Source organism: Oncorhynchus mykiss, chromosome 24 (assembly GCF_057628025.1).
Source record: "Oncorhynchus mykiss isolate SJ-2025 chromosome 24, ASM5762802v1, whole genome shotgun sequence".
NCBI classification, from domain to species: domain Eukaryota; kingdom Metazoa; phylum Chordata; class Actinopteri; order Salmoniformes; family Salmonidae; genus Oncorhynchus; species Oncorhynchus mykiss.
Genome location: NC_143045.1, coordinates 5,860,744 through 5,886,579, shown reverse-complemented (window position 1 = coordinate 5,886,579; position 25,836 = coordinate 5,860,744). Strand labels below are relative to the sequence as shown.

The 25,836-nt window shown below is 44.6% G+C and overlaps 1 protein-coding gene across 2 annotated transcripts in view; it reads left to right on the top strand.

The window, feature by feature from the left end:
• LOC110503574 (leucine-rich repeat and fibronectin type III domain-containing protein 1-like protein) overlaps positions 1–25,836 on the top strand; it is a 116,409-nt gene that overhangs the window by 51,428 nt on the left and 39,145 nt on the right. For both annotated transcript variants that reach the window (XM_021581973.3, XM_036961479.2), the window contains exons 2-3: positions 13,043–13,249; positions 21,558–22,963. In XM_021581973.3, coding sequence (XP_021437648.3) covers positions 21,582–22,963 — 1,382 coding nt within the window. In that variant the 5' untranslated portion in view covers positions 13,043–13,249; positions 21,558–21,581. The remainder of the gene's footprint in view (positions 1–13,042; positions 13,250–21,557; positions 22,964–25,836) is intronic.

The window sequence follows — 25,836 nt, the reverse complement described above, 5'->3', positions numbered from 1 at the left end:
GTAACAGTCAGTATCTGGTGTGGCCACCAGCTGCATTAAGTACTGCAGTGCATCTCCTCCTCATAGACTGCACCAGATTTGCCAGTTCTTTCTGTGAGATGTTACCCCACTCTTCCACAAAGGCACCTGCAAGTTCCTGGACATTCAATCCCGCTCCAGAGTACAGCCTTCGGTGTAACGCTCATTCCTTCCGCGATAAACGCGAATCCGATCATCATCCCTGGTGAGACAAAACCGCGACTTGTCAGTGAAGAGCACTTTTTGCCAGTCTTTTCTGGTCCAGCGACGGTGCCCATAGGCGACGTTGTTGCCGGTGATGTATGGTGAGGACCTGCCTTGACAACAGGCCTACAAGCCCTCAGTCCAGCCTCTCTCAGCCTATTGTGAACAGTCTGAGTACTGATGGAGGGATTGTGCGTTCCTGGTGTAACTCGGGCAGTTGTTGTTGCAATCCTGTACCTGTCTCGCAGGTGTGATGTTCGGATGTACCGATCCCGTGCAGGTGTTGTTAGTCCTCATGCCTCCTTGCAGCATGCCTAAGGCACGTTCACGCAGATGATCAGGGACCCTGGGCATCTTTCTTTTGGTGTTTTTCAGAGTCAGTAGAAAGGCCTCTTTAGTGTCCTGAGTTTTCATAACTGTGACCTTAATTACCTACCGTCTGTAAGCTGTTAGTGTCTTAACGACCGTTCCACAGGTGCAGGTTCATTGAACAAGCATGGGAAACAGTGTTTAAACCCTTTACTATGAGGAGCTGTGAAGTTATTTGGATTTTTACAAATTATCTTTGAAAGACAGGGTTCTGAAAAAGGGACATTTCTTTTTTTGCTTAGTATATAGTTTGTATGGTCATTTTTTGGGGAACTGGTATACTTTTTTTATTTGTCCCAATTTTCTTAGTCCTATTTTGGTCTTTGATGCAGGGCTGACAGATACGTTCCTTACTTTCTCCCCCTTCCACTTACCTCTTCCATTTTTGGTAATGCTGCAATTAATTGGTTGTAATTTTGAAGAGAGCAGACATTTCCATATTGTTTTTAGTTGCATGTGTGACATAACTCCACCAGTCCTGTTTATGACTTAATTTATTTCCCCCAAATATTTTTTTAATCAATTAGTATATTTGAGTTTAACCATAATATTTGTTGGTGGATTAAACTGAAATTCAAACCAACTTTCTTTGGCTTGTTTTGAAAATAGTGATATTTTGGAGATCATTTCATTTTCAAATAACCAAAAGTGAGAGGTTGTAATCTGAATAAAGGGGAAAAGGCCATTCTTGAACATGGGGTGAGACATTCTTACTAATCTCCTAGAGAACCCGTTTGGATTTAAGTATAACTTTTGTATGACTGAAGTCATTAGTGAGAGGTCTAATGCTTTAATATTTCATAATTTTTGCCCTCTGAATTTATATTCATTTTATAAATAGGCCGTTTAGTTTTGTGGGGCTTGCCCTTTCAAATAAAATTGAATCTGTTTGGCTCATATAATTTAAAAACAAGTCGCTAGATAGCCATAAGCAAATAGATCAACTGCGATATGAATAAATTGTTAATCAGATTTTTCCACAAATAGGCAGGTACCATTCCATGGTAGCAAGATCTTATCTATTTTTGCTAACTTTCTATTCAAATGTATTGTAATGAGATAATTTCTTTCTTTCGGTATATGAATACAGAGTATGTCCAGTTTACCGTCAGATCATTTTATTGGTAAACTACACAGTAATGTAAAAGTTGTTTTTTTTGTGATCCAATACGTAATATAGTACACTTATCATAGTTTGGTTTTAATCCAGAGAGGTTAGAAAAATATTTCTTGATCCTCTATGAGGCTGTGGAGGGATACAAATTGTGGATTTAAAAGAAAACATGAATCATCAGTGTACAATGACACATCTGTCTGTTTTTAAGCTCTGGATTTCTTGGCACTTGATATTATTGTTGGATAGTTTGCTCCTCTTGACAGCTTAAGGCTTTCTGAGAAGAGGCCATTATTTACTATTTTACACCTATGGTTATTGTACACAATTTAACCCATTGTAGAAGAGATGATTTTAATTCTAAGTGCTATGCACTTTGCAAAATGTTTTGCATCACAACACTGAAGTGTAAGGGACCTCCATTTTTTTTTTAGTGGACTGGATCTTTATATTTACCACTTGGTTCCTGTTTCAGTAATACTTAAATCAGACCTTCTTGTTGAGTATCTGTTAATCTACCGTTTTTTACCATTTTATTAAAACATGCCAGTAACTGAGTACATCAATAGTACATCAATAAAGTTTTGGTATACCTCAAATGGTATGCCATTCAGCCCTGGAGTTTTCCCAGACTTAAAGCTTTAATGGCATCAAGAAGTTCCTCCTCTGTTAATTTGACCTTATTAATAAGGAAAAATACTCTATTAACTTTATTAAATTAACTTTGGTTAGTGGAGATGGAGGAGACTGATACGAAAACATATGCTTAAAGTACTTTGCTTCCTCTTTCAACATATTGTTCAGTAAATTATTTTTTGGTTGCATTGAATATAAAAAAAAAAACATGTGGCGCATTTTTCCACATATATTCCATCCAGTTCACATTATTTTTGTACTTTTTTTATTACATATAACTTGTTGTTTTCTAGACATCAGTGTAAAATTGCCACTGTCACTTGTGGGCAACAAGAGCAGACAACCAGCGCAGACCTCATGCACTTACAGTGCCTTGCGAAAGTATTTGGCCCCCTTGAACCTTGCGACCTTTTGCCACATTTCAGGCTTCAAACATAAAGATATAAAACTGTATTTTTTTGTGAAGAATCAACAACAAGTGGGACACAATCATGAAGTGGAACGACATTTATTGGATATTTCAAACTTTTTTAACAAATCAAAAACTGAAAAATTGGGAGTGCAAAATGATTCAGCCCCCTTAAGTTAATACTTTGTAGCGCCACCTTTTGCTGCGATTACAGCTGTAAGTCGCTTGGGGTATGTCTCTATCAGTTTTGCACATCGAGAGACTGACATTTTTTCCCATTCCTCCTTGCAAAACAGCTCGAGCTCAGTGAGGTTGGATGGAGAGCATTTGTGAACAGCAGTTTTCAGTTCTTTCCACAGATTCTCGATTGGATTCAGGTCTGGACTTTGACTTGGCCATTCTAACACCTGGATATGTTTATTTTTGAACCATTCCATTGTAGATTTTGCTTTATGTTTTGGATCATTGTCTTTTTGGAAGACAAATCTCCGTCCCAGTCTCAGGTCTTTTGCAGACTCCATCAGGTTTTCTTCCAGAATGGTCCTGTATTTGGCTCCATCCATCTTCCCATCAATTTTAACCATCTTCCCTGTCCCTGCTGAAGAAAAGCAGGCCCAAACCATAATGCTGCCACCACCATGTTTGACAGTGGGGATGGTGTGTTCAGCTGTGTTGCTTTTTCGCCAAACATAACGTTTTGCATTGTTGCCAAAAAGTTCAATTTTGGTTTCATCTGACCAGAGCACCTTCTTCCACGTATTTGGTGTGTCTCCCAGGTGGCTTGTGGCAAACTTTAAACGACACTTTTTATGGATATCTTTAAGAAATGGCTTTCTTCTTGCCACTCTTCCATAAAGGCCAGATTTGTGCAATATACGACTGATTGTTGTCCTATGGACAGAGTCTCCCACCTCAGCTGTAGATCTCTGCAGTTCATCCAGGGTGATCATGGGCCTATTGGCTGCATCTCTGATCAGTCTTCTCCTTGTATGAGCTGAAAGTTTAGAGGGACGGCCAGGTCTTGGTAGATTTGCAGTGGTCTGATACTCCTTCCATTTCAATATTATCGCGTGCACAGTGCTCCTTGGGATGTTTTAAGCTTGGGAAATCTTTTTGTATCCAAATCCGGCTTTAAACTTCTTCACAGCAGTATCTCGGACCTGCCTGGTGTGTTCCTTGTTCTTCATGATGCTCTCTGTGCTTTTAACGGACCTCTGAGACTATCACAGTGCAGGTGCATTTATTCGGAGACTTGATTACACACAGGTGGATTGTATTTATCATCATTAGTCATTTAGGTCAACATTGGATCATTCAGAGATCCTCACTGAACTTCTGGAGAGAGTTTGCTGCACTGAAAGTAAAGGGGCTGAATAATTTTGCACGCCCAATTTTTCAGTTTTTGATTTGTTAAAAAAGTTTGAAATATCCAATAAATGTTGTTCCACTTCATGATTGTGTCCCACTTGTTGTTGATTCTTCACAAAAAAATACAGTTTTATATCTTTATGTTTGAAGACTGAAATGTGGCAAAAGGTCGCAAAGTTCAAGGGGGCCGAATACTTTCGCAAGGCACTGTATACACATTTTTGCATCTTTAAAAATCTCTATATTTTCCACCTCTTAAACATATTCTTGGGCAGTCTGCTAGATTTTGCTGGGCCAACAGTGCCATTGGGCGTATTGTTGTGATCTATTCAAATAGTGGTTGTATGTGGGGGTCGTAAGCAGATCCTTATTTTTGCTTGATTGCAGGTAGGTGGGGTTAAAAATAAAAAGATCCTCCTGTAACTGCTTCCCATTACTCTACTGTTGGATGAGATGTCATAGTTTTCATGGGTGTTATTGACATAGCTTGTGGGCATAAAAACGGCCTAAATTGTGTGTGATCCCTTACAGACATTTTCTTAGGTGGTGGTGCTCGTGTCAACTAGGTCCCCTGAACTCGCCTGAAATGTCATCCCCAAGGAGGTGGAGTATAGCTGTGTGTGTATAAGGTAATTGGCCATCTTGCAGCGAAACTGGATGTAGACACTTTAGCGGTTGGCATGTTGATAAAGGGCTTTTAAGATGTGACATGGTTGGAGGGCTTTGGAAGACTGTGCAATGTTGAACGGCATGTCCTGTAATGGAGGTTTCAGAGAATGTAAATAGCATGTGCTCTAATGCCTGTTTTTATGTCTGTTCCAACACCGCAGCCCATTAGCGCGTCTGCTCACGTTGCCGGTCAGTAATGATAGGGGGCCTCACCAGGGTTCCCTCTCCTCTGCCCGTCAAAGTCCCTATTAGTGGAGCTGATTCTGACGTACGTGAGGCAGAGGACACAGCGCCAGGAGTTAGAGGCGTAGGGGTGTTCGTCAAGCAACCACTCACGTTACATCACGATGGCCGTTCAGGCGGAGAGGATAGCCGGTTGTCACAAAATAAAGAAATGGATAAATTAATGAGTACAAGATGCAGCCGGAGGGGAGGCTGAGGCGAGGGATGGAGTGGGGGAGGGAGGGCCAGGACATTTCAAGGTCAAGCTGTTTGCTGAAGTGAGAGACTGGGACCCAGGAGGAGAGTGAGACAGACAAATAGATATAGAGAGATGGGTGACATGGTAAAAGCAGGAACAACATCGTTGTGTTGTGCCAACATTGAGATGAAGGGGTTTCAGTCCCAATCAGCCTGAGGATCCGGGCTAGCTTAACTCTTCCACCCTGGTACACTCAGTCTTGGAGGGAGAGAGTGAGGCTAAGTGGCTGGCATCCAGCGGACACAGAGCTCCCAAAAGGTCATGAGGATTTGCTCTTAAATATAACCCACGCTGGAGGACCTTGTGCCGAGCCTGATCGAATTAAGTCAATTTAGTGGAAAAATATCACAACACGATGGCAAAGCACCTCCACAATTTCAGGGCAGAGGAAGTCAATGAAGAAAAATAGTCCTACTTTCAAGTGCCCGAACAATACATCAGATAAAGGGTTTCAAGAAGTAAAAGGAAGCTAGAATTGTTTACAATCTCTGGGCTGTACTCTACAGATCGACTGAGGTCCATGTGCCTGGTCAAAGTAGAACCTTAATTAAAGCAGGGCTACTCAAATAGTATTTGAGGCGACCCAGATGGATATAGTCATTTATCAGTGTATTAACAGGGGTGTTAATATACACACACACACACACACACACTCAAAAACCTGTCCATGACACAACTGTTCACACACCTCTTGTTGGCAGAGAGGCAGTGTTGCAGTTTTAATGCTTATTTCCTGCAATTCAAAAAAAAATTGCCATGTCTTTTGTGCGTTCTAATGATGTCTGCACGACTCAAACATTACAACAAAATCAAATGGGGGGACCCCCTCGGAAGTCTAGGCCGCTTGACGCGTAATCTTGCCATCATAACTACAAGGTTTAGATAGCTGGATAGCCTCACTTAACTACTTAGCTAAATCTATTTAGCTGACATGGGCTAGCTGATTTTGAAATTGGGACCTGGTTCATTCTACTATTGCAACCACTGGAGGTTGGTGGCACCTTAATTGGGGAGGACGGGCTCGTGGCAATGGCTGGAGTGGATTGAGTGAGCAGCCTCCACTGATTAGGACCTAGGCTAGTCTCAACAGTAGGTTGAAAGAAAGCGACAGGAACGGAGACCGTCTATTTACTATGGCAGCCTTCAAAAAGAAATCTGGTGTTAAAGAGGGACTGCCTTTACAAAGCAAACACCTCTCTTACAAAACGGCCGATGTGGCATCGATATTACTCAGAAACAGTTCATCGATTGACTGCAAAGTGTGAAAGGATCATTTAAGGCCATAAAGTCAGTCTCGTCTAAAACGGAGTTTGGAAAATCCCTGCGTCACACCGGGTAAATTAAGGTTGAGTTTTGATTTGACAATGTCCGTTTGCCCACTAACATGGGGTGAACAGCTGCAGTGATTGCTCTCGATCCAATCGCATAGACTGTCAAATCAAATTGTATTGGTCACATACACATGGTTAGCAGATGTTATTTGAATATTTATGTAGCAATCACCGTATGCTGTGGAATTTCAGCCCGCTAGCGGGTTCCGTGCGCAGAGAGGTTAATGCTAGTGTAGCGAAATGCTTGTGCTTCTAGTTCCGACTATTCAGTAGTATCTAACAAGTAACAACTACCTTATACACCCAAATGCACACAAATGTAAAGGGATGAATAGAATATGTACATGTAAATATATGGATGAGCGATGGCCGTGCGGCATAGGCAAGATGCAGTAGATGGTATAGAATACAGTACATACAAGATGCGTAATGTAGGATATGTAAACATTATTAAAGTGGCATTATTTAAGGTGACTGGTGATACCTTTATTAAGTCCATTTATTCAAGTGGCCAGAGATTTGAGTCCGTATGTTGGCAGTGATGGCTGTTTAACAGTCTGATGGCCTTGAGATAGAAGCTGTTTTTCAGTCTCTCGGGTCCCAGCTTTGTCGCCTTTTGGATGATAGCGGGGTGAATAGGCAGTGGCTCGGATGGTTGTTGTCCTTGATAATCTTTTTGGCCTTCCTGTGACATCGGGAGCTGTAGGTGTCCAGGAGGGCAGGTAATTTGTCCCCAGTGAGACAGACCTGCCCAGCAGCGCCAACTGTTTACATAGAACGACACCTCACACATTTTTTTACTTGAGAAACACTGCACTAAACACCTTAGTTAGATGTGAAAATTAGCAACTGAAACATCATCGACCAACACGTCAACGTTTATTACAGATTTCTTGAGTTATCTTATCATTCTGGGGATTTTGAGGAAATGAAAGAGGCTTTCCCAATCCACAATGTCTCATGGGGGACAAATCCAGAATCGGTCAAGGAAACACTCCTCAAAGACTAACATCTTGTTTTTATAATGAGGAACAGAAAAAAACGTGTGCGTTTCCAGTGGTTCTTTAAGGCTGGTTTATACTTGGTCTAACAACATGTCCGTAGGCTATTAGAATATAATTTAATTCCACGGTGGAATGTCTGTAGACCGTCCTGCGACTGTTGGTTTTCCATGTCTCAAATGGAAAAGTCTGACCCTGTAGCAGCGTCCGTTGTCATGGTTACCAGCAACGAGACAGTGCACACCCATAGAGAATGATAGAGGCCTCTAGTTACCAGAGGGCCGTTTTAGCATTGACAGCGCCATTGAGGGCTTCCACCATGCTTCCGCCATTTTAAAGTAGTCAAAGTAGTCAACTGGGTGAGGATTCCTAAGGATTGTAGCCTAAATGCTTGTATTTTTAGCTCCAACAGTGCAGTAATACCTACCAATAATAATAAGTTATTAAGGATGAGCCATGACCAGAATATACTGTACCTATAAAGTGGGTAAAACAGTATGTAAACACTATTAAATTGACCAGTGTTCAATGACTCTATGCACATAGGGCAGCAGGGTAGAGTACCGAATGGTAGTCGGCTAGAACAGTGACTAAAGTTCATGGCAAGGTACTGGGCGGAGACTGGCTAGTGTGACTGTTTGATTGATAGTCTTTCGCTCCTAGCTTTGATGCACCTCCACCGTCTTCGTCTTTTAGATGGTAGCGCGGTGAACAGGCCGTGGCTCGGGTGGTTGAGGTACTTGATGATCTTCTTGGCCTTCCTGTGACACCGGGTGCTGTAGATGTTCTGGAAGGCAGGCAGGGCGCCACCAGTATTGCGTTGGGCTGACCGCACCACCCTCTGGAAAGCCCTGCGGTTGCTAACAGTGCAATTACCGTACCAGGCAGTGAAACCGCCCGGCAGGATGCTCTCAATGGTGCATCTGAGATTTTTGTGAGGGTCTTAGGGGCCAAGCCGCATATCTTCAGCCTCCTGAGGTTCAATATGTGCTGTTGCGACGTCTTCACCACACTGTCTGTGTGAAGAGACCATTTCAGGTCATTATCTATCATTATCATTCTGCTAAATATGTGTATGCAATCAATAACATTTGATTTTATTTGATTATCTATCATTATCAGGTAATTATCATTACCTTATAAATAATGACCTTGTTCTGATTTATCTTCCTGTAATAATGAACACAAATTGGCTAAAGTTAAGATGTCGTCAGCTATGCTTTGGTCATTATTTGAACTGGCGAACATTAGGAGATTCCCTAAAAACACGCCACTTCGAAACAGCTACGAATGGAAGTGATTATTTTTAGCAGGTTAGGAGAACTTAGGTTACGTTTAGGAAAAGGGTTGGGGTTAGGTTTAGCGAAAACGCTTTCCTAACCTGCTACGAAAAGCCACTTCCGGTCGTAGCTGCATGGAAGTGGCAGTTTTTTAGGGAGTGCTACCTTGCTAGAAACTAACCAAAAAAAGAAAGTTGCTTTTAGTTGCCTGGCTTGCTACACTGACATATACCAAATGACATATTTAAACAGATGTGTTTATTGGTGTTAAAATACAGCAGTTGTGTTACTTGGGCCACCATGCCGTTGATGTCATTTTGTCTTTATACTTTTACATAACGGCAATGACACGTTTGACGTTGGAAGGCAATCGAATGTTCACGATGTCACTGCCGAGGACTGTCTACAAGCCGAGATGGGAACGGCGTTGACATGAACACGCTGGTGTTCAGAAGATTACATCCGTCTCCGCCAGACATTCTGGATTGACTGCAGTAAGACACAGAGCCCTCGGCGCTATCTGGCAGAAGAACAGGCACTTTCTCCCCCCCCCCCCCCCCCCCTCGTTCACCGCACCTCATGTGCTCACATTTTCCGTTTTCTTCTTTCATCTTTGCCACAACCGTCAAAAACTAGCAACCAGCAAATATTGAGCCTTTCACTCAAACTGCGCCGTTCTTTATCCACACCAACGTGTCTTATTCTGGTACCCGCTGTGGAGTTTTAATGGAAATGGGGTTTAGATGCATGGGTCTGGTGCGGGGAAAAGAGAAAAGGAGGGACACGCATGCAGACTGTCCAGGCAGGCAGACAGACGGTGGGAGGGGGGTTATACATAGACTAAATCGTTAGCGGTGCAGTCAGAGAGAGAGGGGAGGCGAACTGGGCCTTGCTACAGCCGCTGTCGAGACAGACAGAGGATAGGCTGAGAGAGACGCTGACTGCATCGTCTGAAAACAGGCCCGTACCACAGAGGTGTCAGAAACACATCCACACCAGCATTTGACAAATGACAGCCACAAGGAGGGAGGACATTAACTTGGAAGATAATCAGACCAATAATAGACGCCAATAAGCCTAACGCTAGGCCACTGGATGCTTGGATTCTGGGGAGTGAGGGTGTGTCGATATGCGTTTGCATACTCGTAATGAGGAGTAAATGTGATGCCTTTTGCTAAAAACCTAGTTGAATTGTCCCCCTGCTTGCAAAGCAGATTAGTATCTGTTGGCAGTAATGCGGAGAAATGTTCCCTTGGGATTTCGCTAGGCTCACATCTGCCGGTCAGTTATCAGTAGTCTTGCATCTGTCGCCTTGGTACCAAAACTGGAGAGAGAAGATAAGATTGGACCATTTGCATCGCATGCGTTCAGAGACTTTTTAAGCGTGATTTATTGTAATGTGTCGTGGTGAGCGCTAACCCATCAGTTTCACACGAGGTGCCGCACTCCTTCGGTTTGTTTTGCAGTAGAGGCGACAGGGGTGTGTGACTTGGAACGCTGCTGTAATACGAGTGACTGGATTCACACCACGCCGAGGCCTTCGCTCTCCGCCCTGCAGATCGCGAGAGTGGGCTCCAATTATAAAGCGTTCCTTCTGCTCAATGCAAAGTGACATCTCGGCATCTATCCACCCACAGTGCTTCACAGTGCTTTGCCCACTGTTCTGGAATAAGCCACTGGACTGGCTAGAGCCCTCTCCAATCTCCAGACACGGTGACGCACTCAGACTCACAAGCGTCTCACTGACTGCCAATATGAGAACCGACGTGGTTTATCTTTGATGTATTTAAGTGTGTACTATGCATGGACACCGGAATGACTTTCCAGTAGTATTTATGTGGCTGACCGATTCCTTTGTATGTTAAGATGTGTATAATCCTCTCCTCGTGAACAGCTGTGCGAGGTCAGACAGCGCAGCATGTCCCTATGGACAGATTGGTAATTCACGGCTAGGAGACGTGTCAGTGAGATGCGCACACGTATGTGTACTTTGTACACATTCCCCAGTCATGCACTCACACACACATGCACTCACACGTCAGTTTTCACACACAAACACACACTTAAAAAAAAAAAAAAAAAAACATCTTAATGCATTCTCTATTTATTCAGGGTTCTTGGGCCTAAGTGGATATTTCAGACTGTCTCGCAGACACAACAGGCGCGTTTACCCGACACTATCCACACACGCCCCTCATCCACGTACAGCAGCTGCCAGTGTTTCCTGTCTGATGTTTGTGTTGTGGTTTGGAAAATGAACGTCTTTTCCGTCTGATCAAAGTAACCCACTGGTGTTGTTTTTCTGCTGGTTGACAAGGCTGTTGAGCTGACGGTTACATCTGATCACTCAGCTCCTCCATATTTTTTTTGTTTGTTGTATTTATTGAACCTTTATTTAACTAGGCAAGACATGACGCTGTGCTCATCTGGGTCAGGTGAACGGTCACAGAGTTGGATTCAGGTCTGTTGAAACACACAGAGCATGTGGGTACAGAGGGCACACGCCACAGACAAAGGGCCAGCCTGTGCATTTCAGTTCAGGTGACACATCGAGCAGTTTTCAGCTCCAACTTTCAGCTCAGTACATGGAGGATCAAAAATGCAGGAAATGGTAGATCAGGGAAACATGAGCTACCCCTTTACACATGGCTACACTGATGAATTGTTATCAATAATACCATAGGTAGTCTCTTCTCCCTTCCTCTCCTAATTTGAATGTATTTCTGTAAATGATGGCAATGCTTTTTTCGTGGCAACCTATGCCACCACTAAGCCTCTCGCTAGATCATGAAACCAATGGGAGCATATGGGGTTTTGTTATGCAGGCTCTAATGAGTGGTTGTCCAATTACGATCATCATATTGCAGAGCGAGGGAGAGAGGAGAGAAGAAAGCTGGATGGGAAGGTGGGAAAGAGCGAAGGAGTGGAAGACGGGAATGTGTTTGTAGGTAAATACCCGGACGAAATAAAAACCCAATTCCTTCCCGCCTAGTTTGAAAGCAGGTCAACAATGTACATAACCCCAGAGTTAACCATCAGTCTCTTTGTTTGGGTTGTGTGTGAGCGAGTCTGTTATTTTCCTCTCCCTTTTGTTAGTAAGGACTTGACAGTGCATCAGTGTGTTGTTATCATGCACTGTTTTTCCTCTCTGCAATGCAAAATGCAAATATGCTCTGCTACTCTGGGGGCATATTTCCCGACAGCAAAAAGTTCTAAGCCGGAGTGTGAGGCGGCGAGTGGGGCTGATTTGCGAGAGTTGAACTCGGCTCTCCCCCCGAGAGGTCAGCCGGAGAAGGGACCGTTTTAGAGGGGAATAGATCTGTCACGTACTCTCAGATTAGAATACATAGCATAGAATAACGATGAGGATATTATAGTTAAGTTGAGCAGCGCATATATAAGTTGATAGAATAAATCGAATAGATCGAATCCAGTCTGGAATGGGTTAGAATCAATTGTGGAATGTGTTTCGTCGTACCACACAACTGCTCTCTGATTTTGATTTCGTTGTTGGTAGATTGTTCTACAACCTACCCGATGTTAGTGGATCCCACAATTGTTTTCTTAAAACATATCAAGCACGTTACACCAGCTCTTTCCGTGACAGACTGACCGGGTGAATCCATGTGAAAGCTATGATACCTTATGGATGTCACTTGTTAAATCAACTTCAATCAGTGTGGATGAAGGGGAGGATACAGGTTAAAGGATTTTTAAGCTTTGAGACAATGGAGACATGGATTGTATGTATGTGTGCCATTCAGAGGGTGAACAGGGTATGGTAGTAGGTGCCCGGCGCACCGGTTTGTGTCCTGAACTGCAATGCTGCTGGGTTTTTCACGTTTAACAGTTTCCCTTGTGTATCAAGAATTTCACAACAGCTACCTTATACAGACAAGTGTAAAGGGATGAAGAATATGTACATAAAGATATATGAATGAGTGATGGTACAGAACGGCATAGGCAAGATGCAGTAGATGGTATCGAGTACAGTATATACATATGAGATGAGTAATGTAGGGTATGTAAACATTATATTAAGTGGCATTGTGGAGCGCTGCCATGCCCTGACAAATTTCAACTCAATATTGGGAAGGTGTTCTTAATGTTTTGTACAGTCAGTGTATATCATGTGGTGTGTCTCTCTCTCTCTCACCCACAGGTCAATGGACATCCTCCACAAGGGACCCAGTTGTTTCCTTTAGTTCTCAGTACCGACACCCAGATGCTGCTTGGGTAGTCAACCTTACCGCCTGCTCACCGGCACCCTGACCACATAGCTGCCCATGTCTGCCCTCCTCTGCTAGGCCAACACAGCCCACACAGTCTTCATGAGGATCACGACCCTGCCAGACCACACCAGATAGAGGTATGTATGTCAGTGCAGCGTGCCTCGATACATCTCGTATTGAACAGCACTGTGTGCCTAATGGACAGACTTTCCATTGAATATTGTAATGAGGCAGCAGTGGCTTGATGGCAGACAGCTGTCTTGGACTTGGTCTTGATTTCAGAGGCACGAAGGGGGAACGTTGACATATCCAAGACAAGAGACAGCTCCCGCACAATTTCCAATCTGCTGGCCATCTGGCCCATCAATAATGGTGATTTTGATGAGTCCAAATCCCAACCCTAAACCACCAGTTGGGTTTGTGGGATCTCATTTCCAAGAACTGAATTGACAGAATTTAAAGGAAGCCTTTCCCATTCCTATTCGTCTTGGCTGAGGTTTAAGGGCCGGTTTAACTTTTCACAACCGGTTGCCATGGCGGCACCTGCTACAACGTCCCTCTGGGAGAGCTGCCCTTAGTGTGTGGAGGTTTAAGGTCAAAGGTCAGTGTCACAGCCTCTATCAAGTACAGGGACCTGCTGTAGCCTGTCCCCTGAGGCAGCGGCCCCTGTCTGGCCTGGGGTCACAAGTCAACTGTACCTTAACACAAAGTGACTGGTCCCTTAATGGGGCAGAACCTACCACAACATTATACATAAGTCAAATCTGCTTGTACATTAGCACAAACTCAACTACTACTTGTGAAGTTGAAAAGAATACTGTAGCTGTGCCTATGTGCACCCAGGGTTGTCTTGTGTGCCAGTCTTAATTTATTCAGGCACTTTCGATGTTGCTTTAAAAGCCAGTAACATTGATGTGCATCCTACATTTAGCGGTGAATTGATCACTGAACGAGCTGTAACAGAAAAGAGAAATGGGGATAATGCTTGAAGAAAACACAGCATGCAGTCTGAGTGAGTCATTTTGTCATTTGCCTGGATAGGTCTTGCAGTATTTCTCAGCTATTCTGAGACCTTGACATTTCCGTAGAAACACGTAACGGACCCTAAAGTGCCCTTTTTTTCTATTTGCATGTTGTTAAGATTTTTTATTTAAGGAAAACACTGCGCTAGTAATGCCAACAGGTCATTTTGGGCAGGTGGTGGTGTTAAATGTGCATAAATTGATATTTCTACATCTTTGAGTTAATGGAGAAAAACTGAGAAGAATTCCCTTGGAATGATTTGTACATTCTGGAGCCATCTTGAATATTGACTTTACAGAGGGGTGGCTGGTTGGATGGCTGGGTGGGTTTGAGGGTGGATGGATACATGGGTGGATGCATAGGTGGATTGGTAGAATGTTGGATTGGTTGATGGATAGTCTATAGGGTAGGGGATGAAGAGCAGATCAGAGAGGGTAGGATAGCAGGATCCCATATGGGAAAGCTATAGAAGAATTGAACAAGATTCCTGTATGTTTTACCTGGAACTTGTCAGTAATACATATGGCAGCAAATACACTTAGAAGATTCTCGTAATATCTGACTTATACGGGTGGTTAACATTTAGACATAACAGAAATGTTGCATGCGTCATATGAAACGCATAGTGTCTGAAGTCTCACGTACATGGGACATACCCATTTCAAAGCACTTGCATACCACTGTCTGACATCATTGACGCATGCAATGTGACACTTTTTGAAAAAAAGAAGCAGTCTGCAGCGAGCAGGAGGAGGAAGAGCAGGAGGAGGAGAGTTGGAGGAGGACAGGAGGATGATCAGAAGAAGAAGAGGAGGAGAGGAGAGGAGGAAGAGAAGGAGTGAGGAGATGAGGAGGAATGACTTTGATAGCAGCAGTGAATCTATTTGGTTATTAAGTGGAGATCTCTCAATAGCCATTCTCACGATAGCACATTGGTAGTAGTCGGTGACAGATATCAAACCTAAGCAGGGATGGGCTTGATTAAAACCCTGGATGGGAGACCAAAGGCATAGCTGTAGATAAATCAACAGTCCAGTGCTGCCCAACCTTCACCATGGAAACTCATACATGAAAATGTATATGCAAATATATATATATATATATATATATATATTTTTTAATTTGTTGACTTTCAAAAAAACTATGTGAAACCTATTAACGAAATCCTTTATTTTTGTAGAGGTTACATTCTCAGAAGATACTTTTCATAAAATATTTATAGGTGACTCATAATTCGTATACAATATTTTGTCTTAAATATGTCATACCATATCTTTGTTGGCATCATTTCATTTATTCAATTGTGTATGACATATAAAGGCATATAAATCAAAACATATACAAATACACCACTGTCATATAAGGCAACACATACAACATCTTACCAGATTCTTAATAGATTGTTGTATAAATAATCCTCTTCTGCCATATCAGATTATTTCATTCTCATGATTCTTTTCCATATGTTGGAGATTACGATGGATGGATATGGGAGCTGAGGCAAAGGTGAAAGAGGAGAGAGAGAGAGAGAGAGAGATGAAGGGATGTAGATGCGGGACATGTATGGATGGGTTCGGTGGGGGGCAGTGGGAGACAGGGATGAGTCAAGGCAGATATATCCAGGGAGGGAGTGTGTCTTCTCCCAAGGTAATTCACTGGGAGTCGCTGTGAAATGGAGCAAGTCTGCTGAAGCTGCTAGAGATTATTCAAACCCTTTTCCGGGGAGATGTGACAGAAGAGAGTGGCTCTGAAATCGGACTCAATCAAACTGTACTGGGTCCCATCACAGACTGCAGAGTTCCTTTCCCCTTGGGTACCCTTGCAGCACAACTATAATCACATGAACCATAGGCAAAAAAATAAAGGACATTTTCTACTGCGGGACAGGGGAGAATTCATATATTCTCTATGCATGTTGTAGTTTTAGTAATACTAGGCAAACAGTGTAGATTCACATTACGGTATGGCCATGGAATACTTGATTTCAGCTAGTTTTGCATAGGAAAGGTTGATGAAGCATACTCGAGTGGATTTTATAATGCTCTGAGGCTGAAGGACTGGCTCTTTTTCACATGATGGAGGAATAAGAAGTAGGCCAACGGACAGAAATGCAACTTTTTTTTTATCCCAGCATCACACGTGGATAAAATCACTTGATTTCCGTGTATGGTAGTTATAATACCATCGATGGTTTAGAGCATGGTTCAGGCAGCAAGCGGGGTTGTGTGTTTCATTCCCACATGGGCCACATACTGTGTATTGCGTATGTCTTACTGTTGACAGCTTTGGATAAAAGTCTGTTAAATGACCATATTTTGGGAATAGCACAGCATCATATACCACCTTATTCATTGTTATTTAAAAATAAAAAAAACTTTACTTTATGGGAAGCTACGTTATTTTATCTGGGTGAACCACACAGTAATGCAGTGATGTGACAGTCAGACAAAGGCCTCACAGACTTGTCTATGAAGGAACTGTGAGACTTGAGGAACGATCTGACAATTCTAAAACCATTGAATATGTCTCAGTGCCTTTCATCCAAAGTAATAGCAGCCGGGGTGTAGCAGAAGAAACGGCACACGGATTTAAATATGAACCTACTCAGCAGTCTGAAAAGTATGCCAGTCGTGCAAAATCGGGCAGATTGTGATGCGCAAATCTAACCGTGTCTGATTCAATGTAAAACAAAAAACAATATTCTATATGCTTCACATTCTACAATTGCACTATTTTCCTCTAATTTGTCACTATTTTCCTCCATTTCTTTCACCGCAAAGTAAGATGCCAAGAGGGGTTAAAGAAACGGAATATTCAAATGAAATAAAAAGAGCATGATAGCCCCACTTCCGACACCACAAGCAGTGTACACCTCTAAACAGTTTGTCTCATCTCTTCGAACGGACGAGCCCCTAGAGGAACAGCTGCATGTGGCGATCCTGAATCGAGCTCAGTTAGCACGGCTGACTACCAAGTAGGGCCCCCCGCCTAGCCTCTTTTTTCGCTAAAAAGGGTCTTTCAAAGGGAACCCAGCTTGCCGGTGTCACCGTGTAAAGTCCACCGCCGACCGAGTATTTTCTTGGCGCCTTTGATTTCCACTCTCATTTGAGGCCTGCCGCGACTCTGCATGAAATGTACATGCATTCTGACCAGTCGCGTTCGATTAGTGCTGCGGTATGCTTCACGGTCGCGGTATGCTGCGGGGCTATTGCGGGCGGATCATTCAATCGCAGTGCTATGTGTTAGCGGTGGTATCCCCATGACGTGCACTGTATTCCCTGCGCGGCTTAGATCTCAGTAGCTTGTCGCGGCCAATGTGGGGGACGTGTGGCGAGGGGTCCGTCGACTTCGAGGTATAAACGCCCATCGTAGGGTTTCACAGCAAAATGGTTGATCTCTAAAGGCTCCAGTCAAAGCAGGGGGTTTTTTTTGAAGGCTCACTGGGTTTATGGTACGGTAGGTTATACTAAACCCTGAGGTTATTTTGCCTTGCAATAATCACACAATGTCGTACTGTAACTTAACCGCTGGAGCACATTGAATATGGATCCAAAATACCCTCGAGGAAAGTCTTCTCGGTGTCGGGCATCAAACGGAACCCAGTTACTGTGTTATCCATTTTATTTGACGAGCACAGACGGCGAGAAGCTCCTTTTTGCCCCGTTTCCCCATTAATACTGCATAGTTGATGTCACTCAGCGGAGTTAATGATTCAAAGGATACTTTGGGATTTGTCTACTTTGTCTACTTCTCCAGAGTCAGATGAACTCATTGGGTACCATTTCTGTGTCTGTAGCCAGAAGCTAGAGGTAGTTTTGCGAGCCAATGCTAACTAGCGTTAGCGCAATTACTGGAACTCTGTGGGTATCTACTAGCAATACCGTAAATGTACTATATTGGATATGCTGGTATGTTGCCCCTCAGTGTATATGTGTCTCTTGAAATAACTCAGTGGCTGAGACAGTGTGTCAAATGATTGACTCTCTTGCGGTCTCCCTCCTTCTGAGCACCGCCATCTCAATCCTACACAGGCCCAAGCACAAACAAACACAAGTTTCCAAATATACAATTTACGGGGTTTTTGAAACCCAATCTCCTTCTCCTAGACCCCTAGTCTGCCTGTTCGTCTACGGTTGCTATGAGACCAAACACCTCGGAGCACACTCTGAGGGTCACCCCGACCAATAGCAGAGCTGCATGGCACAGCGTCTTGCTGAAGCACTTTGTTTTCTCTCTTTCCAGTCCATCCCTTCATCAGAGGAGGAGAGTGGCGGTGGTGTGTAATGGGATGTGAGAGAGATAGGCCTTTGGTCCGTTGGCTAATGGATGAGCTCCAGACCAGAGCAGCGTTCTGAACAAACACACAAACCAGAATCGTCTACTTATCCCCCAAAAAATATTTGTGGAGCTCTTCTGTTTGAATATCGGCTTCACACCGTCAAGTAGGGGGGAAAAAACACCACTGTGATATTTGTAGCTCATTACGTACCACAGAAAACAATGACATGAGCGCATATCTGTCAAAACATGTCAGCCAGACACACAGGATGTGGTGCCACATTGCTGTGATAAACGAACACTTCATGCGACGTGAGTAAATATCGCGCACCGATGCGATTGTCCTCGCAATGAAGTTCCTGCTCTAAAGGCAGATGGGTTAGCTGAGACAACAAAACGTCTGCGTGTGCCAGATCTCCTCTGTCCATTTATGTGGGTAGGCCTTTCTGAGAAGACTAATTCATCTCCCTTGAAATATATTCCCGTAGTCGTCCTCTATGTGAGGTCATTGGTGTACTACTGACATCACGTTCTACCAGGCTCTTTTCATCTTGCCTCATGTTTCAATGTATACTGTAGGAACTTGGTCATTTATATGATTAAAAAACGAACGATGCTCATGTTTTAACGACTTAGTATTTGCACACGCTTGTAGCCTGTCTTGTACGAGCAAAACCAGAATACATTAGTGCTCCTGTACAACTCTTCAGCATTAAAACATACTGACAGTAAGCAGAAGCTCGACTCTTTTAATAACAGAGGGACAAGCGATCCCGTGTTCTGTTTGTCTCAAGAGTGGAGGAAACGGCAGCCATCAAGTGTCGCCCTGGCTGTGTTTACTCCATGCGTAGTGAACCGCTCTGGGTCTTGCTCCTATTCTCTTCTCCCTTCTCATCGACTGGGCCCTTCCCGGGGCACTGCAGACCGTTCCACTCCACAGCCCGACAGCCTAATCCATCTCCATTGTGGGGTGGCACGGGGGTCAGAGAATTCTGTCAGAGCAGGGCAGAGTGGAGGCTCATCCCGTAAATAAGCTCTGGGGTGTCAACTGTCTCCAGTCTCCACACCAAGATTCACCAGAGAGCTGACGGTTAGCTGCTTGGCATTTTAAGCCCTGTACCTTGGGAGATTTCTGCCCACATAATGATGTTTCCCCAGCTGACGGGGCTGTGGCTTCAGTATATGTGATATGAGAGGAGTTGGAAATCAGGCCCTCATTCTTAGAGCAGATTGTTGACCTTTTTAGATGATGGTGTTGTCTTACAACAGCTTAGCCTGAGAGAGAGAGAGAGAGAGAGAGATGATTAACAGAGGGAAATTTAACAGCGGCCATGTTGTTTTGCCATTTACCCGCATCTCCCCTTATCGAATTGAACGCAACCTGACCCGCCATCTATTCAACAACGGAGTTACACATCTGTATGTTTATTGTTCATCTTTATTTGTATTCACTGCAAAACCGCAATGTACAGTTCCTAATAGCGGTTGACCTGTCGTTTTAAAAGGACGGGATTGCTACAGGATAAGCACTTGACGGAAGCTAAGTTGGATTTTGTGTTGGCTGGCAGTACAGTTAATTCCTTTTTAATTATGAAGAACCAGGAGGTAAACGTTTGCCAGAGGATCCACCCCATTTGATCTACTTACGCTATGTGGGCTATTACGGTATGTATGGCAGCTTAAATGTCTCACACAGTGATTTGACCTTGAGACTAACTGCATCAGTGTCTACCGCACCTCTATTCACTAGATCAAATTGAATGCATGTACAAACAAAAAGTGAAATAAATAAAAAGATTTCAAGAGTTTCAACGTGGTTTCCATGGCTTTACGTCTGTTTGGTATTCACCATAGCATCAGCCCCGTAATCCAAGGTGCAGCTGTGAAATGGGTGGGTGAAATGAGATGCATATGGGCAGCTGCTATGTTTCTGCTGATGCTGTATGGCGGATGGCCACTTGGTCACAGGCGAGAAGCTATTCAATGGCATCCTACATCTCCATTCCAATTCCATTCAATGGTTTCATTCAATTCACAGAGAAGAACATAAGGCCTTTTTAATGGCCGATGACAAATCCCATTGCATGTCCTGGTGCATTGAGTTGTAAATGCTGAGAACTGTAGCTGCAGAAAGGCTGTCGTAAATACAGATAGTGTGTGTGTGTGTGTTTAGGGTACTTTGCCATGAGCAAGGAATTACCACGATAAATACATTCAAGTGACATTTTACGACGAGAGAGATGGGAACATCTCGACCATCGGCAGTTCGCAGCACTTCAAATCTGTCTCGCTACCTCATTTCAGGAAGATCTTTTCCATTTGTAATAGGACTACCAATCGTTTTTTTTTTTTCAGAGTGTGTGTGTGTGTGTGGGGGTTACGCATGCACTCGTGCTGTGTGTTGTGTGTGCATTGCTGTTTTGTGTATTTGCGTGTGTATTGGTATAAAATGAGTTTGTAAGTGTGTGGGTGGGTGGATGACTGCGTGCTTTTGCTACAACTGTATATGCATTCCCAGTTGGTGTCTTCTATACAGATATATTTGTGTTTTCACTCATGTTGGAGATGGAGGGAGCTATGGAAAAATAAAAAATAAAGTGGCTTTTAGATAATCCACAGAAGGTAGACCCGCTGTGGTAAATCCTTAAACTGTGATATGGCAGCCAGCTAACGTTGTCCAGGGATTGCATGTTGAGTTAAATGATTTGCTAAGCTATAATTACACGCACCTATTGTTTGTCCTTATCTCTTCATTGGACATATTGGCATGCCATGTGTATGATTCCCGAAAATCTTCAAGAAGTATCTATGAGGAGGAAAATAAGAAACAAGCCGTGAATAAAATTGGCTCGCTTGTAACGTCACCTCTGCCTTATGCTTCAGTGTGTGCTAAACATTTAATTGAGGGCATTGCCCACTCGTTGAAATGTATTCGCATACGTTTACTGGCTTTGATCATCTGAATGCTCAGATGAACACGGCTGTTTTACATTCCGATCATGGCTGATAGAGATATTTAATCTCAGTTTGACCACTGTAATAGCTCAACGTAGATATAAAATCTTGATTCACCTAGTCAATTCCCCGCTTGGAGTACCACATCCTGACATGTCCTGACTAGTGCCTCTCTCCTTTGCCTTGCAGTTTCCCCAGAACGCCCGAGGGAGGATGGACCGGCTGATCTTCTCCCTGTTGGTGCTGGCCGTCTCCACCAGGGGGCAGTTGTGCCCCAAGCGCTGCATGTGCCAGAACCTGTCCCCCTCGCTGGCCATTCTCTGTGCCAAGACGGGCCTACTCTTCGTGCCCACCGTCATCGACCGGCGCACCGTGGAGCTGCGTCTCACTGAGAACTTTATCACAGCCATAAGGAGGCGGGACTTTGCCAACATGACTAGTTTGATCCATCTGACGTTGTCCCGCAACACCATAAGCCAGATCATGCCTTACACCTTCGAGGACCTCAAGCGGCTGCGAGCGCTGCACCTGGACAGCAACCGGCTGAGTGTGATCAGGGATGACCACTTTCGGGGGCTCACCAACCTTAGGCACCTGATCTTGGCCAACAACCAGCTGCACGATATCTCTCCCCACGCCTTTGACGACTTCACAGGAACCCTGGAAGACCTGGACCTGTCCTACAACAACCTGGTGGACATCCCCTGGGAGACGATAGGTCGTCTAACCAACGTCAACACCCTTAACATGGACCATAACCTTATAGAGCACGTGCCCCAAGGGATCTTCACCAACCTGCACAAGCTGGCGCGTCTAGACATGACTTCCAACAAGCTGAAGAAGATCCCTCCGGATCCACTTTTTCTGCGCATCCCCGTCTACGCGAAAGCCAAAGGATCCCCTCAGTCGTCATTGGTGATGAGTTTTGGTGGAAACCCGCTCCACTGTAACTGTGAGCTGCTGTGGCTGAGGAGGCTGACCAGGGAAGATGACCTGGAGACTTGTGCCTCTCCTCCAGACCTCACAGCCAAGTACTTCTGGACCATCCCCGAGGAGGAGTTCATCTGTGACCCTCCGGTCATGACCAGGAAGTCTGCCAAGACCTTCACCATGGAGGGCCAGCCAACCAGTCTGAAGTGCAAGGCCAACGGAGACCCGGACCCAGAGATTCACTGGATTTCCCCCGAGGGCCGTCTGATCTCCAACACATCAAGGACTGTCACCTTCAGCAATGGCAGCCTGGACATCAACATCACCTCCATGAAGGACTCTGGAACTTTCACCTGCATTGCCTCCAACGCGGCGGGGGAGTCCACGGGCCAGGTGGAGCTGGTGGTCAACCTCCTCCCCCACCTGGCCAACAGCACCAATCGGCTACGGGAGCCCGACCCTGGCCCTTCAGACATCCTCACTTCGGCCAAGTCCACCACGGCCACGGGCAACGACACACGGAGGAACCAGGAGGGAAGGGTGCTGATGGCGGAGCTGACAGCTAGCTCAGTGCTGATCAAATGGCCATATCAGAACCACGTCCCTGGGATCAGGATGTACCAGGTCCAGTACAACAGTTCCCTGGATGACACACTCATCTACAGGTGAGGAGGGATCTGAACAGGGCTGATGGGGTCTCTTGGTTAGAATGAGTTTAAAAACTTTCAAAATGTTTTTTTTTTTTGTGCGTTAATGAGTTACTCAAGGTTTTATGATGAAATTACATTTTGACTCACAGACATACAATTACAAGATGTCTATCAGCTAAACAGTAGCAATCATAAGAACACCAGAAACATTTCATGTTGTATACATTTATGTAATTATAATGAGTTAATAAATTAGGTTGGTAGTTACTAATCGTTATTTGTAAGAGATAAAAAAAGGTCTGATTTTTCATTTGCTTTGAGAAGACATGTTTCTTCTCTTCTCTCCTTGTTTATTATTTCGCTCCTTCGTCCTTGTTCCAAGGTTTATTCTGATTTATTTTCTGTTTTGATGCCTCCCTCATTGCATATGCCAGGTCCAACATCAATTTATATCAATTATTTTGAGTTTGTAGCACTCTGATAGATGCTGATGGACCGTTCTGTAATTTGTGAATTATTTTGGTCATCAAAAAGTGTTTCTTTCCATTCCAAGTCTCACGTCGTTTTACAGGTTCCTGGCCCAGGGCTCCTCACGTCGTCTTACAGGGCCTGGCCCAGGGCTCCTTGCGTCGTCTTACAGGGCCTGGCCCAGGGCTCCTCGCGTCGTCTTACAGGAACTGGCCCAGGGCTCCTCGCGTCGTCTTACAGGGCCTGGCCCAGGGCTCCTCGCGTCGTCTTACAGGGCCTGGCCTAGGGCTCCTCGCGTCGTCTTACAGGGCCTGGCCCAGGGCTCCTCACGTCGTCTTACAGGGCCTGGCCCAGGGCTCCTCACGTCGTCTTACAGGGCCTGGCCCAGGGCTCCTCGCATCGTCTTACAGGGCCTGGCCCAGGGCTCCTCGCATCGTCTTACAGGGCCTGGCCCAGGGCTCCTCATGTTGTCTTACAGGGCCTGGCCCAGGGCTCCTCGCGTCGTCTTACAGGGCCTGGCCTAGGGTTCCTCGCGTCGTCTTATAGGGCCTGGCCTAGGGCTCCTCGCGTTGTCTTACAGGGCCTGGCCCAGGGCTCCTCACGTTGTCTTGCAGGGCCTGGCCTAGGGCTCCTCGCGTCGTCTTACAGGGCCTGGCCTAGGGCTCCTCGCGTCGTCTTACAGGGCCTGGCCTAGGGCTCCTCACGTCGTCTTACAGGGCCTGGCCCAGGGCTCCTCACGTTGTCTTACAGGGCCTGGCCCAAGCCTGTGTGCAGGCGGCCTGTTTAGTTTTTCTGCTCTGATCAATGGCTGCTGTCACTGAGGGGGCATATTGATTTGGGATCTCATTTAGGGTATCCCAAATCAAATGTTATTTGTCACATACACATGGTTAGCAGATGTTAATGCGAGTGTAGCGAAATGCTTGTGCTTCTAGTTCCGACAATGCAGTAATAACCAATGAGTAATATAACAAAGTGAACATACAAGCTCATTTGCAACGGGCCTAATCAGCAGAAGGGTCAAGATCCTGGATGCAAATCCTAGTGACTGAAGATAGGCGGTTCTGTCCCACGGTGGGAAAAAGCACAGCCAGAGTGAGAGAAAGAGGGAACTTCACTCTCTTTGGTGTTTTCAGGGGAAACCTATTCCCCAAGCGGTTTCTGTTACCACTGGGAGTTGGAGGGATGATTTTGAATGCCGAACACGTAGAGGAACGTTGTGCACGGAGGGAGACACAGTTTGGATTGTGGCTGGTTTCAGAGCTGGTACACAGTCTCTATAGACTGATGTGTCTGTGCTCTGATAAACACTCTCTCTCAGCAGATATTGTGGGGAGCCGAAACTAATGAACACGGCAGCCAATTAACTGACTGGGACAGAAGAGATGTTCCTATAGGTGAATTTATCTAGGACTAAGTACTTAAACATTGCTCCCTGTTCTTCATTGACTAGTTGTCTGATTTTATTTACTTGGTCCGGGAAAGCCATGAGCACACACGGATGCTTGCAGACACACGAACATATGCATGCTCGCACACATACACCTATGTTATGTAAACATAGCATATTATGTATCTTGCACTTCTCTACACACCCACTGAAGGGTTATGAGCACATAGTATACTCAAAGATGTTCAATACACTAATACAAACACACACCCACACAAAACGCAAGTACAGTACATTTCTCAAACAGCTCATCATAAAAAAAACAAAAATCTTTCTTTGTTTTGGACGAATCAGAGGTTTTGTTTCGACTCTTGGGCAGAAACGCTTGCTTAAACTCTGCCTCTTGTCTTCCATATTGATTTGGAAGAAGAGAGGAATGTGCATAAAGGACACGTTTCAGAGACAAAGAGCTCAAGCGAACAACAAACACCTTGAAGCTGTAATTTCTAGACAATTTTCGAACGCTGTGCAGAGGAATGGCGTAACAGCCACTGCCAGGTCCCAGTACGCGACACGCTGCAGCCCCAAAGATTATTAAGAGCGAATCAGTATCATGCCCACAGGAAGTGGGTCGACCGAACGAATGGTCTGTCCTGCCAGCTCGCTACGCATTAGGGCTATTGAAATGTCTGTCGGGTACCCTTCTGCTGATTTGGCCCGTTGCAAATGAGCTTCTATGTTCGCTTTGGTTTGGTCCAGCTCCTACTCAAAATGTGTTCTTGATCATTTTAGGCATTTCTGTACAACAATAAAATAAAAGAAAAAACAGGTTCCATCCAAATGTTTCTTGCAAATGTTCATTTTGGCCCAATTAGGGCCTGATAGTCCTTTCCTTCCAGACCACCGATCTAAAATGACTTGACAGATGTATGTGATACAGTGTAAATCAAATCAAACTTTTTTTTGTCCCATGCGCCAAATACAACAAGTGTAGACCTTGTAAGCGAAACGCTTACTTACAAGCCCTTAA